Source organism: Petromyzon marinus, chromosome 75 (genome assembly GCF_048934315.1).
Source record: "Petromyzon marinus isolate PM22_M1 ecotype Great Lakes invasive population chromosome 75, UKy_Petmar_22M1.pri1.0, whole genome shotgun sequence".
NCBI lineage: Eukaryota > Metazoa > Chordata > Hyperoartia > Petromyzontiformes > Petromyzontidae > Petromyzon > Petromyzon marinus.
In genome coordinates this window covers 1,661,029-1,674,919 of record NC_133741.1, presented here as the reverse complement: position 1 = coordinate 1,674,919, position 13,891 = coordinate 1,661,029, and the positions used below count along the sequence as shown (strand labels likewise).

General features: G+C 48.3%; 1 protein-coding gene and 1 long non-coding RNA gene across 4 annotated transcripts in view; one reads left to right on the top strand and one right to left on the bottom strand.

The window, feature by feature from the left end:
- Positions 1–5,855, bottom strand: part of LOC116957472 (protein mono-ADP-ribosyltransferase PARP14-like) — a 109,922-nt gene extending 104,067 nt beyond the window's left edge. For 2 of the 3 annotated variants that reach the window (XM_076056254.1, XM_076056253.1), the window contains exon 1: positions 5,252–5,855. In XM_076056254.1, the coding sequence (XP_075912369.1) occupies positions 5,252–5,432 (181 nt within the window). In that variant the 5' untranslated portion in view covers positions 5,433–5,855. The remainder of the gene's footprint in view (positions 1–5,251) is intronic. The other variant, XM_032979642.2, reaches the window with a different exon arrangement.
- On the top strand, positions 5,348–13,370 carry LOC142907130 (uncharacterized). The gene is made up of 3 exons (XR_012930819.1): positions 5,348–5,466; positions 12,426–12,541; positions 13,133–13,370. It is a non-coding gene; the product is annotated as an uncharacterized LOC142907130 (long non-coding RNA).
- The last annotated feature ends 521 nt before the right edge of the window (positions 13,371–13,891 follow it).

Genomic DNA, 13,891 nt, shown 5'->3' with positions numbered 1-13,891 from the left:
ATCTATCTGTGTTTACTGCGCTGGGTTTGTGTTTTTCATTAATTATTTCGGGTCATTAAAAATATATATGCAAATATTATTATTGATATTAATATTGGAAAAAGGTCGATATCCAACAGTAGTATATAGTGTAGTGAAGAATGTAGTAGTGTAGTGTATAACGGAGTATGTGTAGTGTACAGTGTGTATTGTTGTGTAGAGTGTAGAGTATGTATGTTGAACTTCTTTGGCACCATGACAAACTAAACACAGGCTCGTGAGCACGCACAACTATTCTGGCAACTGACCTCCAGACCTTGCCGAGGGTGACTCAGCCTAGAATTAGTTCGAATGTTCTCTGTCAACACGATAAAATGAAAGTGGAACTAAGTAGCCAGTTGTGGTTCTGCATCAACACCTCAGCATGCATCTCACCAGCCTCAACAACACCCATTGGCTCACCACACAAACACCCACAGACTCACCACACAGATACCCATCGACTCACCATACAAAGTCCTATAGATTCACCACATAGAGACCGATAAACTATTCACACAGAAACCCATAGACTCTCCACACAGATACCCATAGATTCACTATAAAGTCCCATATACTCATCACACAGAGACCCATAGACTCACCACACAGACCATTATACTCATCATACAAAGACCCATAAACGCTTCACACAGAAACCCATAGACTCTCGTTAAACCTGCCACCACCCGACACAGCAATTTAGTTGCTAGTTCAGCCACACATCGGTTGTGTGTTTGCAGAGTAAGCCCACTACACACATTCACAGTCCGAGGTGTGACGCTTCGCCGGTATTTACAACAGCAAAAAACAACCAACCGAAACAGGAAGAAATCCTTTTCCAGTTTAGGTCTTAAATGTATTGAGTGAAAGAGAGAGATGAAAAAAAGAGATTAGTCGCGTGGAGCTGATGGTGGCTAGGAGATGTTATCTCCCTCGCCTGGTAGGCAATAACTCGTGGGTTTGGTCCCGACCCTGACGCCTACTGTAGATTTGGAGTCTGCGTCTCTCTCTCCGTGGTCACGTGGATATTTCTCCAGGTCCTCTGGGTTGAATCCCTCCGCATTTATAAATCAGAATCAAGCGTTTAGATTATGTTGGCATCTGCTATAAGGGGCCGTCCATAAATTACGTCACGCAATTTTGGACGATTTTTGACCCCACCCCCCATTCGTCACACGGCGTCACAAAAAGTCATACCCCCTCTAAAATATGACGTCACAAAGCTCTGCTCCCCCCCAAAAGAGATAAAACATCCTTCAAATCGCTCTAAACTATTGTCATTGTAGTGTGTATTTAATGTGGCGCTGCACTCTGATGTTGAAGGAGAAAACATTTATAAAAAATCCATTTAAGTAGAACGTGTTGTCTATATTTATTTAAAGTTGCGCTTTTTGATGTGACGTCACATTTATCAACAACCCCCCCCCCTCGGCACATATCGTCACAAATGTCTGACACCCCCCCCCCCCTCAGGTGCGTGACGTCATTTATGGACGGCCCCTAACAACGATGATAAGCCGCGTCGTTGCACTGTCGTTTTTGCTGTTGCCTAGGCTGCTTCTGAATAAAAGTGAAATGAAATAAAATCGTTTCATAGTTAAGTTCACTTGTATTTGGTGTGGTAGAGATATCTACTGCTGCACTGAAATGGATATTAGTTTGTGTGTATGTTTAACTTCTATGGCGCCGTGCGTAGCCAACCGTGCAAATCGGAGGTGCGGGGGAAGGACAACAAACTGAACACATAAAGCAGCTCTAAAGAAATTAGTTTGCAAGTTGGTATCGTGTATAACGCGTATTTTAGTGTAGTGAATAGTAGTGTTGTAATAAAATGTAGTCTATAGCAGTGTATAGTGTGTATATTATTGTAGTGTATAGTAGTGCTGTCTAGTGTAGCGTATAGTAGTGTAGTGTATCGTAGCGTAGTGTATACAGATAACCATAGAGACACATATATGATTAGTACGGTTGGCTACGCACGGTGTTAAAGAAGTTCAACATACTACACTATACACTACATTACATACTATACACTCCACTTACTACACTATACACGACATTACATACTATACACGCCACATACTACACCATACACTACACTACTATACACTACACGACGATACACTACACCACTATACACTCCTATACACTAATATTCACTACACAATACATTGCTGTACGCTATACTACTTGAAAAGTTCTTTAATGCTGCTTTTTTTGTTTAGTTTGTTGTCCTTTCCCCGCACCTCCGATTTGCACGGCTGGCTACGTACGGTGCCAAAAAAGTTTAAAATACACAGAGACCCACAGACACCTGGACCCATAGAGAATCATAGAGATATACAGAGACCCATAGACACAACCATAAGATTAGCACGGTTGGCTACGCACGGTGCCAAATACGTTTAACAAACATACATACTACACTATGCACTACATTACATACTAGACACTGCACATACTACGCCATACACTACACTACTATACACTATATCACTATGCACTACACTATGCACCACTATACACTACACCACTATACATGACACTACTATACACTACACCATACACTATTGCACACTACCCAACTAAACACTACACTACCATACACTACACCACTATCAGCAGGGACCTTATAAGTGTAGTGGATTAACACGCGCATACAGGGGGGAATGGTAAAGACGCGCGAGTTATGGACAGCGGGGTTAAGTCGGGCCGGCCAGGTGTGGCGGCGGGGAACTGTGCGGTAATGACGGGCCAATTAAGCTGGAGAGCGATGTACGGCTGTGATTGGCTGGGGTTGTTGTCAAGGGCGAAGTGGCGCCGGAATGTCTGGTAATAAGGGGCGTTGGGGGGCACGCAGCCTAATTAATTGGTTGGTAATGAGAACGGGGGATATATTCGGGAGACGGGAAGAACGAGGGGGAGTTGTCGCTGGGACTGGAACGAAGCAGGTCGGGGAGAACCGGAGCGAAGGCATAGGAGACGGAACAGGCTAGCAGTAGAGCAGAGAGAAGCAGAGACAACCAGAGACAGCCGAGACAAGCAGAGAGAGACAGGCAGAGACGGCGGGAGAGAGACCGAGGTACAGCGTGAGACAGAGACAACGGGAGAGAGGCCGAGATACAGCGTGGGACAGAGACAGCGGGAGAGAGACAGAGATACAGCGTGGGACAGAGACAGCGGGAGGGAGAGAGACAGAGATACAGCGTGGGACAGAGACAGCGGGAGAGAGACAGAGATACAGCGTGGGACAGAGAGAGAAAGAGACAACGGGAGAGAGACAGAGATACAGCGTGGGACAGAGACAGAGGCAACGGGAGAGAGACAGAGATAGAGCGTGAGACAGAGACAACGGGAGAGAGACCGAGATACAGCGTGAGACAGAGACAGAGAGAGACAGAGACAACGGGAGAGAGGCCGAGATACAGCGTGGGACAGAGACAGCGAGAGAGAGACAGAGATACAGCGTGGGACAGAGACAACGGGAGAGAGACAGAGATAGAGCGTGAGACAGAGATAGAGCGTGAGACAGAGATAGAGCGTGAGACAGAGACGGAGAGAGACAGAGACAGTGGGAGAGAGACGGAGATACAGCGGGAGACAGAAACAGCGAGCGACGGAGAGAGACAGGGACAACGCAGAGGGACAGTGAGGGATAGGGGAGGAAGCGGAGTGAGCGAGACGGGCGGAGCGCGGCGAGCGAGCTGCGGCTAAGCGGAATGACGGGGTCACAGACGTAATGTGAAGAGTTGCAATAAAAGTGGTGTCGGAGAAAACAAGAAAGTTATCCGCGTCAAGTCGACCACTACATAAGTGTGAGCGAGAGAGAACACGTGGAGGGGAAAATGTAGTGGGAAAAACCGGAAAAGAACCCGGAGAAAATTCCACGCGACCACTGGGAGAGAGACGCCGCAAACTCCCACAGTAGGCACTGGCACTGTGCATAGGGCCTACTCACACACCCACTCACTCACCCACTCAGTCACTCACCCAGTCACTCACCCACTCACTCACCCACCCACTCACCCAATCACCCACTCGCTCACTCACTCGCTCACTCACCCACTCAACCAATCACCCACTCACTCAACCACCTACCCACTAACTCACCCACCCACTAACTTACCTACCCACTCACTCACCCACCCACTCATTCACTCACCCACCCACTCCCCCACTCACTCACCCACCCACTAACTTACCCACCCACTCACTCATCCACCCACTCATTCACTCACCCACCCACTCACTCACCCGCTAACTCACCGACTCGCTAACCCACCCGCCCGCTCACTGACCCACTCACTCAGCACCTACTCACTCACCCACTCACCAGCGCCGTATTTATCAAAAGGCTCACAGGAGGCACTGTGCCTACGGCCTCCGAAAAGAAAATGTGACCCATGTTTTTTTTGATTGTACGATTTAAAAATGTTTTACAAAGCTATCGTTCAGAATAAATATATTTACAGAGAGCAAGGAATCTGCTTTTCTGCGGCACACAGCTCGCTACCATAGAATGAGGGCACAGACTAGGTACTAATGATAATTATTAATCGTGTCAGCAGTTGCGATATCTGTCCAGCGGCTGAACGAAACGGAAAAACAAGCGGAGTGACAGTGGCGGTGGTGGTAACACGGGGCAGCACTAACCAATTGTCGAGTTATCACTGAAGGCCACACGGTGCATAGAGCCTAAAATTATTTTCATCCGGCCCTGGCGGTGAGCGAGGCATATACTTAGGGGTAGGCATTATCCAGGAATACTCTCAAGTACCTGCCATCATCCCATTTAATTTTCTTTAGTCCATGATTATGCCTCTTGGCTTGCGTGCGGTGTGGGGAATAACTTCTACCGTTGCACTTACAGAAACACAATGGTTATTATGACATTGAGCGCGAGATGAAAGCAGGTTATTCCTCACACCGTCGAACCCACGACCTCCTGTATACCACGCGATGGAGTTAACATCTAGCCATCGTGGCGTCAGGGGTTCGGGATCGAACCCACCGCCTCCTGGATACCAGGCAAGGGAGTTAACATCTCTTAGCCACCGTGGAGTCAGGGGTTCGGGATCGAACCCACGACCTCCTGTATACCAGGCGAGGGAGTTAACATCTCCTAGCCATCGTGGCGTCAGGGGTTCGGGATCGAACCCATCCCTAACCTGTATACCAGGCGACGTAGTCAACGTCTCCGTGCCACCATGAGAGACAATGGAGTGGTCACCTTCTCTCTCCTTGAAGCGCAGGCGGACTCCTCCGCCAGGCAGCCGCGTGAGTTCCTCGCACTCGCCTCCCCCCGACAGCCGCTTGCTCTGGAAGTATTTGAGGAGCTTCGCCTCCACGGCTTTGTCTAGGGCTGGGAGGCCTCTCACGTCAACCTCGTTGCTGCCGCTGCAGCCTTCCATCGCAGCAGCAGTATCGGCACCTCCGACTAGCACGGTAGGCTATGCGCGGTGCGAATGAAGTTCAACATACAGCAGCAGCAGTTGCAGCAGGAGCCCCTGGTCGCGAGATGTTGCGCTGCTGCTGCAAGGTGGGCTAAAGGCGGTGGTGGAGCGTTCGAGTGTTAACGTGAAAATGTAATGGGAATAAATTGGAACGACGTTGGCGCATCCGCACCCAGCCCAGCACCCTTCCCACTTTCGACAGCGAAAACGAAACCGAGAAAGGGGAAGTTTACACTTGGCTCAGCCGTGACGCGCGTACACGCGCGCGGTGGGTGGCGGAGTGTCGCAGTTTCGATAAAAACAAGTAATGAAATGAAACATAAACTTAAAAATTATTAAATGTAATATTAGCAGAAGTTACTAAATACAAGCTAAATAAAAAAAATACTGAGATAAAATAAAACTAATTAGATTTAAAAAAATAAAGGTAAATAGAAATTGTAAAAAAAAATTAAGTTAAGAATAATTAAATAAAATCTACATAACATTATTAAATAAAATATAAATATAAAAATTCGAGTGAGCGTGATTGAATTTAACATAAAAACAATTTCAATTGAATTTAAATGAGAAAAAAATGCATTAAAATAATTAACTTGAATATAAGTAGATATAATAAAATAAGCTATGCGTGAGTGTTATTGAATTAAATTAACACAATTAAATGAAATATGAATAAGAATGATTGAATAAAATACAAAAAATTATTATACATACGTAAATATAGTTGAACACAAAATAAATAAACAGTATTTAAATACCAGCGCTAAACCATTCATGCGAAGTGAGTTTTGCGTGCATCAGCAGCGGGTCAGGCGTGCCGGTTAATACATTAATTATCGCGTATTTTAGTTGTGTTGTGGTTGTCCCTTTTGCTGTTTATCGTACTCTGTGGCAGTGTTTCCTCAAACTTGTTTTTGAGCGCGGTGACAGGACGCACCCACCTCCCTAAATGCCAGGAACACAGAACCATCACAATCTATATTTAGACCGCCGGAGGAATCCAGTAAGCTATGAAGCTTAGTTTCACAAACGTCCAGTAGTTATCTGTAGGATATCTTTTTATGCCGGTATCAAAATATAAAAAGTAAGAATAAATCTGGCTGCCGCCTGATGATATCGGTTGTAATTACTGGCGAAACATCGTACTCTGTAAATGTTGTGGATTTGCTCTCCAACACAACGGTGTGCTGTACTGGGTCTTTCGGTAAAGTCACGTAGATATGTTGAAAGAAAACAAAAAAATACAAAAAACTACGTTTCGATCACAACACAAGCGATCGTCCTGATGACTTTACCGAAAGACCCAACGAATATTAATTCCTACAGTCACGAAAGCTTTAGGTCAAGATGTAACAGTAGCCTTGTTCTTGATGGCCGTGTCTCAACCACCAGTGTTAGACTAGAACACAACGCCAAAGTGCGAACGGGACAGAGGCGAGTTTTTACTTATTAAATGCTCTTACACTTGGTATTCACACAGAAAACCAGATATACCAAAAAACATTGACCAGGCAATGCAAGTATCCCGTGGTGAACATGCAAACTAGCATCCTCTGCTAATGTATGCATTGTCTTCGAAACTGTTTTATTGCCAGAAAGTGTAAAAGCTACTCTTGTAATTGTTTTCCATCATCTGTGAAACTGGCAAAGAGGTATTTCAGAGATATCCCTGATGCTCGACCGGACATACAAATGCTCTGATGCGCGCATTGTCCTTGTACTGTTCGTCTTTTAACGCTGTTATCTGGTCTGATGCTGGTGGCAGAGACGAAGCCATGAAGCACACGGATGCTGTCTCTGTGTAATGAGTCTATAGGTCTCTATGTGGTGAGTCTGTGGGTCTCTATGTGTGGGGCTATGGGTATATGTGTAGTGAGTATATGGGTCTCTGTCTCTGTGTGGTGAGTCTATGGATCATTCTATGATGAGTCTGTGGTTTTCTATGTATGAGTCTATGGGTATCTGTGCAGTGAGTCTATGGGTCTCTATGTTTGAGTCTTTGGGTCTCTTTGTGGTGAGGTTATGGGTCTCTGTGTGGTAAGTATATGGATTTCTGTTTGAGGAGTCTATGAGTCTCTGTGTGATGAGCCTATGGGTATCTGTGTGGTGAGTCAGAGGGTCTCTATGTATGAATGTATGGGTCTCTGTGTGGATCTCTGTTTGAGGAGACTATGGGTCTCTGTGTGATGAGTCTATGGGTCTCTTTGTGTTGAGACTATGGGTCTCTATGTGGTGAGTTTATGATTCTCTGTGTGGTGAGTATATGGATCTCTGTTTGAGGAGACTATGGGTCTCTGTGTGCTGAGTCTATGGGTCTCTGTGTGGTGAGTCAGTGGGTCTCTATTTATGGGTATCTGATGGGTGTATGGGTCTCTATGTGGTGCGTCTATGGGTCTCTGTATGGTGAGTTTATGATTCTCTGTGTGGTGAGTATATGGATCTCTGTTTGAGGAGACTATGGGTCTTTGTAATGAATCTATGGGTCTCTTTGTGGTGAGACTATGGGTCTCTGTGTGGTGAGTCTGTGGGTCTCTATGTGTGAGTTGTGGGTCTCTATGTGTGAGTATATGAGTATCTGTGTGTTGAGTCTATGGGTCTATGTGTGGTGAGTTTATGATTCTCTGTGTGGTGAGTATATGCATCTCTGTTTGAGGAGACTATGGGTCTCTGCGTGATAAATCTATAGGTCTCTTTGTGGGGAGACTATGGATCTCTGTGGTGAGTTTATGATTCTCTGTGTGGTGAGTATATGGATCTCTGTTTGAGGAGACTATGGGTCGCTGTGTGATGAGTCTATGGGTCTCTTTGTGGTGAGACTATGGGTCTCTGTGTGGTGAGTCTGTGGGTCTCTATGTGTGAGTTTGTGGGTCTCTATGTGTGAGTATATGAGTTTCTGTGTGTTGAAGTCTATGGGTCTATGTGTGGTGATTCTACGCATCTCTGTGGGAGGAGTCTATATGTCTTTGTGTGGTGAGTCTATGGGTCTCTGTTTGAGTCTCGGTCTCTGTGTGGTGAGTCTGTGGGTCTCTATGTGTGAGTCTATGGGTCTCTGTTTGAGTCAGTTGGTCTCTGTCTGGTGAGTCTACGCATCTCTGCGTCTCTATGTGGTGAGTTTATGGGTCTCTGTGTGAGTTGGGTCACTGTGTGGTAAGTCTGTGGGTCTCTGTATGGGGAGTCTACAGTATGTATCTCTATTTATGGGTCTCTGATGAGTGTAGGGGTCTCTGTGGTGCGTCTATGGGTTTCTGTGTGATGAGCCTTTGCGTTTCTGTGTGTTGAGTCAGTGGGTAACTATGTGTGAGTCTATGGGCTCGGTGTCTCTGTGTGGATATTCTGTGGGGATTTATGTATGGGTGTATGAGTCTATGGGTCTCTGTGTCTCTGTGTGATGAGTCTATGCGTCTCTGTGTGGTGAGTCTATGGATCTCTGTGTCTCTGTGTGATGAGTCTATGAGTCTCTGTGTGGTGAGTCTGTATATCTATTTATGGGTTTCTGATGAGTCTATGGATCTTTGTGTGATGCGTCTATGTGTTTCTGTGTGATTAGTCTATGGGTCTCTTTGTGTTGAGTCTATGGGTCTATGTGTGGTGAGTCTACGCATCTCTGTGGGAGGAGTCTATGTGTCTTCGTGTGGTGAGTCTATAGGTCTCTGTTTGAGTCTGGGTCTCTGTGTGGTGAGTCTGTGGGTCTCTATGTGTGAGTATATGTGTCTGTGTATTTTGAGTCAGTGGGTCTCTGTCTGGTGAGTCTACGCATCTCTTAGTGAGGAGTCTATATGTGGGGTCGGCGTTCGCCGTGCCTTGCTGTGCAGGCGCTTGCAGACGTCACGGTGGAGGTTCCCCTGGCACACAAATGTTCATCCCATTACGCTATCGGAAACGTTTAGGGGAAGTTGACGCGACGGCAGGGGCTCTGCTGTCCCCATCTAACATCATTGCCAAGAGCTTTTCTCTTGTTGCTGCTCAGATCATTGTCGGAGTCGGTCAGGCCCCGTTCTTGCAAGTTTTGAACGAGGGCCCGGAAGGCATTGTGATCCCAGCCGGTACGGTTTTGGCTCACGCCACTACCGCGTTCACGGCCTACGAGGAGGGCCATCCGCACGGATTGGCTGCGGGAGTGGGCTACGGAGATGATTGTGACGATTGGTGGATCGCCGAATTGTGCCGGGAAAATTCGTCATTGACCATTCAGCAGCGTGGGGCGCTCGAGCACTGCTGTCTGACTACACGGACGTTTTTAGCAGGAACGATTTTGATTCGGGACGTATGTCTTTCTTGTCCCAGCACATTGACACCGGTGAGGCGATGCCCGGTACGAATTAACCCACACCGCATGAGTCCCAAGGAGAGGGACCATGTGCACAGCGCGGTGGAGGAAATGCTCGCCGCTGACATAATTTCGCCATCTAATAGCCCTTGGGGCGCTCCTGTTGTGCTCGTGTTTGCTAATAAGGTATCTGTGGCAGATGCATACCCTCTGCCATGGATGGACGATTCCCTCGCTGCCTTGTCTGGGGCGAAATTATTTTCCACCCTCGATTTCTCGTCGGGGTTTTGGCAGCTGCCCCTCGATGATATATCTAAACCGAAAACAGCGTTCCGTATGCCTCGAGGCCTGTTTGAGTTCAAATGCCTTCCCATGGGCCTGAACGCTGCTCCCGCCATGTTCCAGCGCTTGATGGAGATGGTTTTGGCCGGGTTGCAATGGGACACGTGTTTCATATACTTGGACGATATTATTGTGTTGGTCGTACGTTCGAGGAACACCTTCAATGGTTGAAGGTGGTTTTCGACAGGATGCGGTCCGTTAATCCTCAATTCAAGCCTAAAAAGTGTCATCTTCTGCAACACTCCATGCGTTACCTTGGTCACATTGTCAGCTCCGATGGTGTCGTCATGGACCCAGACAAAATCTCTTGCGCCCATGACTGGCCAACCCCTATCTCTGTGCGTCGATTTGTCGGGTTCGCGTCCTACTACCGTCGTTTCATTCCAAATTTTGCTACCATTGCGAAGCCTCTGCACATCCTGACAGGGAAGAATGAGATGTTTAAATGGGGATCGGAAGAGGAGTCGGCGTTCCGAACCCTCCGGGATCGATTGGCGACCGTGCCCACACTCGATTATCCGGACTTTTCATTGCCCTGTGTCTTGGACACTGACGCCAGTGATATCAGCATCAGCGTAAAAATGGCGCTGAAAGGGTGGTGGCATACGGTAGCAGGGTTCTCTCTCCGGCGGAAACTCACTACTGTGTTATGCGCAGGGAACTATTGGCGATCGTCCATTTTGTTCGCCAATATCGTCCTTACCTGTATGGCAGGAAATGTATTGTACGCACTGACCATGTGGCCCTGCAATACCCATTAAAGATCGAACAACCGTCAGGTCAGCTGTCGCGATGGCTTGAGACGTTACAGGAATTCTCTTTTGACATGTGCCACCGTAAAGGTGCTCGCCACGGTAATGCGGACGCGCTCTCCAGGTTGCCGCGGGGCTTCCCTTGTACATGCGCATCGGGCACAAATCGATGCATGATTCTTCATCAGCCCCCTCGGCCTGTCATGTGGCAGATTCCGCAGACCATGCCGGGCTGGGGCCGGCTGACAGCACGTTAAACCTGCCGCGATCAGTATGGATACGCGAGCAACTGTTGGATGACTCGTTGGTTTCGCTGCGAGGTCGGGCTGACAGATCGCGGATTGCCTCGTCCAAGGACGACTCCCAGCAGACTACCTTCCAAGGCGGGTTGTTTATGTGAAGGGATGATCTGTTGGGCCGTTGGAGTCTGGTGGTTCCAGTCGTGTTTAGGCACAAACTGATTTGGGCGCTGCATACCGAAAAATTGCTGCATCGGCATGAAGAAAACCTTGCTCACGATGCAAAGGGATTATTTTTGGTCCGGCATGACAGCCGATGTTGCCACGGCTATTCACGCATGCCCGGAATGCGCTTGGCGGAAACCTCCACGCAAGAAATATATTCCACCCTTAAAATCGATTAAGGTGACGCAAATTAATGAACTTGTGGCTCTCGATGTCCTCGGGCCATTTCCTCCTTACGTCGTGGGTAACAAATTCCTGTTGGTGGGGGTGGAATATTTTTCACGTTGACCGGTCGCTTGGCCCCTGCCTGATCAATTGGCAGCGTGCATCACCGATGCATTTCTTTTTGGTTATGTGATGGACAAAGGTGTTCCGGAACGGCTGCTCACAGACCAGGGCCGAAATTTCTAATCCAAATTGCTGCGGGATGTGTGTGATGCCTTGAGCACCAAAAAGATATGGACTTCATCTTACCATCCGCAGATGGATGGGATTGTGGAACGACTGAACCGTACCTTGTCGGCCATGCTTTGTCACACGGTGAGCGAAAAGCAGGCCGATTGGGACCTTCACATTGCCTACCGTATGGCCCCACATACTTCTACAGGTTACTAACGGTTCTTCCTCATGTACGATCGGGAGAACGTGCTGCCGATTGGCGTGCAACTGGGAGTGCCCACTAAGGAGCCCGCGCTGACAATACCGGAACATGTCCCCGAATTGGTTCGTCGTGTCACAGAAGCACGCGAAGCAGCTAGGATTGCTACGGCCAAGACGCAGGGACAGAACGAGCGATGTGCTCGTCGGTCACGACGCGACATGAAATGGGCTGTGAGCGACCGGGCCTGGCTCCATTGTCCCCAGGTGCCAGTGGGTACTTCTCCCAAACTGCACAGGCCATGGCAAGGGCCTGTTGAATTCATAGTAATACGCAATCCTCAATGTGTACATATCCGGGCTGGGTCGCGCCGTTGGTACATCTACACGTCTCGGTTGAAACCTTTCTTTGCTCCGCGTGTTCATCCTTCATCCCCATTGCCTACCCTGCCGGGGTTTGATGCGTCCGATGTGCCACCTCGGTTGCCGGTTGATCCCCAAAAGGGGCCTGTTTTGCCTCCCACAGACTCACAGGCCCTGAACCTCCTGGCTGCTGCCGACAACCCTGCTCCGGCTGGACCTTGCCCCGCCGCGGCGGAAGCTGAACCTTCCACCCTTCCGCCCCCTGTTGCGCTGGAACTGGTAGGGGCCTCGTGCTGTTGCTGGGGATGGACCGGCGTCGCGTACACGTTCCAAATCTGTTCCCTTTCGTTGATAATTGTTCTTACTTATTTTGCATCTTCTTGTTGTTGCTGTGCTGTGTTATTGTTATTCTTACTTACCTTGAGTAGTGCGTTCGTTATGCGCCTTATTATTGTTGTTGTTGTGTTGTTCCTCATTCTCAGTGGCTCTCGTATTGTGTGTTGCTTCATTCCTAGCTGGGACGGCTAGTCTTTTTCACCAGGTCGAGGGGATGATGTAATACGAGGGTTCCCCGACGGTCGCCGATCGGTGAGATAGGCTCCGCCGCTTCAGCCATCAGCCAATAATATGGATGCGCCAAGTTCAAGGGCGGAGCTCAAGGGCTCTTGTGGGTAACCATCCAGAAGGTTCGCGAAGATGGCGTGGCTATAGGCGGGGCTTAGTGATGCAGGTGATGGGATATAAGGGGAAGCAGGAAAAAAACTTGGGGTCAGTGTGTGGAGTCTAGAGGCGAGACCACGTCTCGCCCCTCCGGCACGCCAGTGGCCACGTGGCGAGCCGGAGGCTGTCTCCTTGCGTGCCGTCTGCCAGCGGCGCGCGGGAGCAGGGAGGGAGCGTGATCGAGCTGTGCGCGGAATGAGTGAAGCGGTGTCGTTGTGAAGAGAACGCGGAGCTGTCTGGCCGACGGGGAATAAATAATAAAGAAGACACGAACTTCAGATCGTCGTCGAAGTGCTTTATTACAAGTGTATGGGTCTCTGCGTGGTGAGTCAGTGGGTCTCTATGTATAAGTCTATGGATGTCTGTGTGGAGAGTCTAGGCATTTCTGTGTGAGGAGTCTGGGTTTCTATGTGATTGGTCTATTAGTCTCTGTGTGGTGAGTCTATGGGTCTCTGTGTAATGAGCCTATGGGTCTCTTTCTGCTGAGTCTATGGGTCTCTATTTATGGGTCTCTGATGAGTCTATGGATCTCTGTGTGATACGTCTATGGGTCTCTATGTAATTATCCTATGGGTATCTGTGTGATAAGTCGGTGTGCCTCTATGTATGAGTCTATGTGTCTCTGTGTCCCTGTGTGGTGACTCTGTGGGTCTCTGTGTCGAGAGTCCATGGGTCTCTATTTATGGGTCTCTGATTATTCTATGGATCTCTGTGTGATGCGTCTATGGTTATCTGTCTCATGAGTCTATGAGTCTCTTTGTGGTGAGTCTTTGGGTCTCTGTGTAGTGAGTCTATGGGTCTTCATGCGGTGAGTCTGTGAGTCTCTATGTGTGAATCTATGTTTATCTGTGCATTGAGTCTATGGTGCTCTGTGTGATGATTCCATGTATCTCTGTGTGAGGTGTCTAT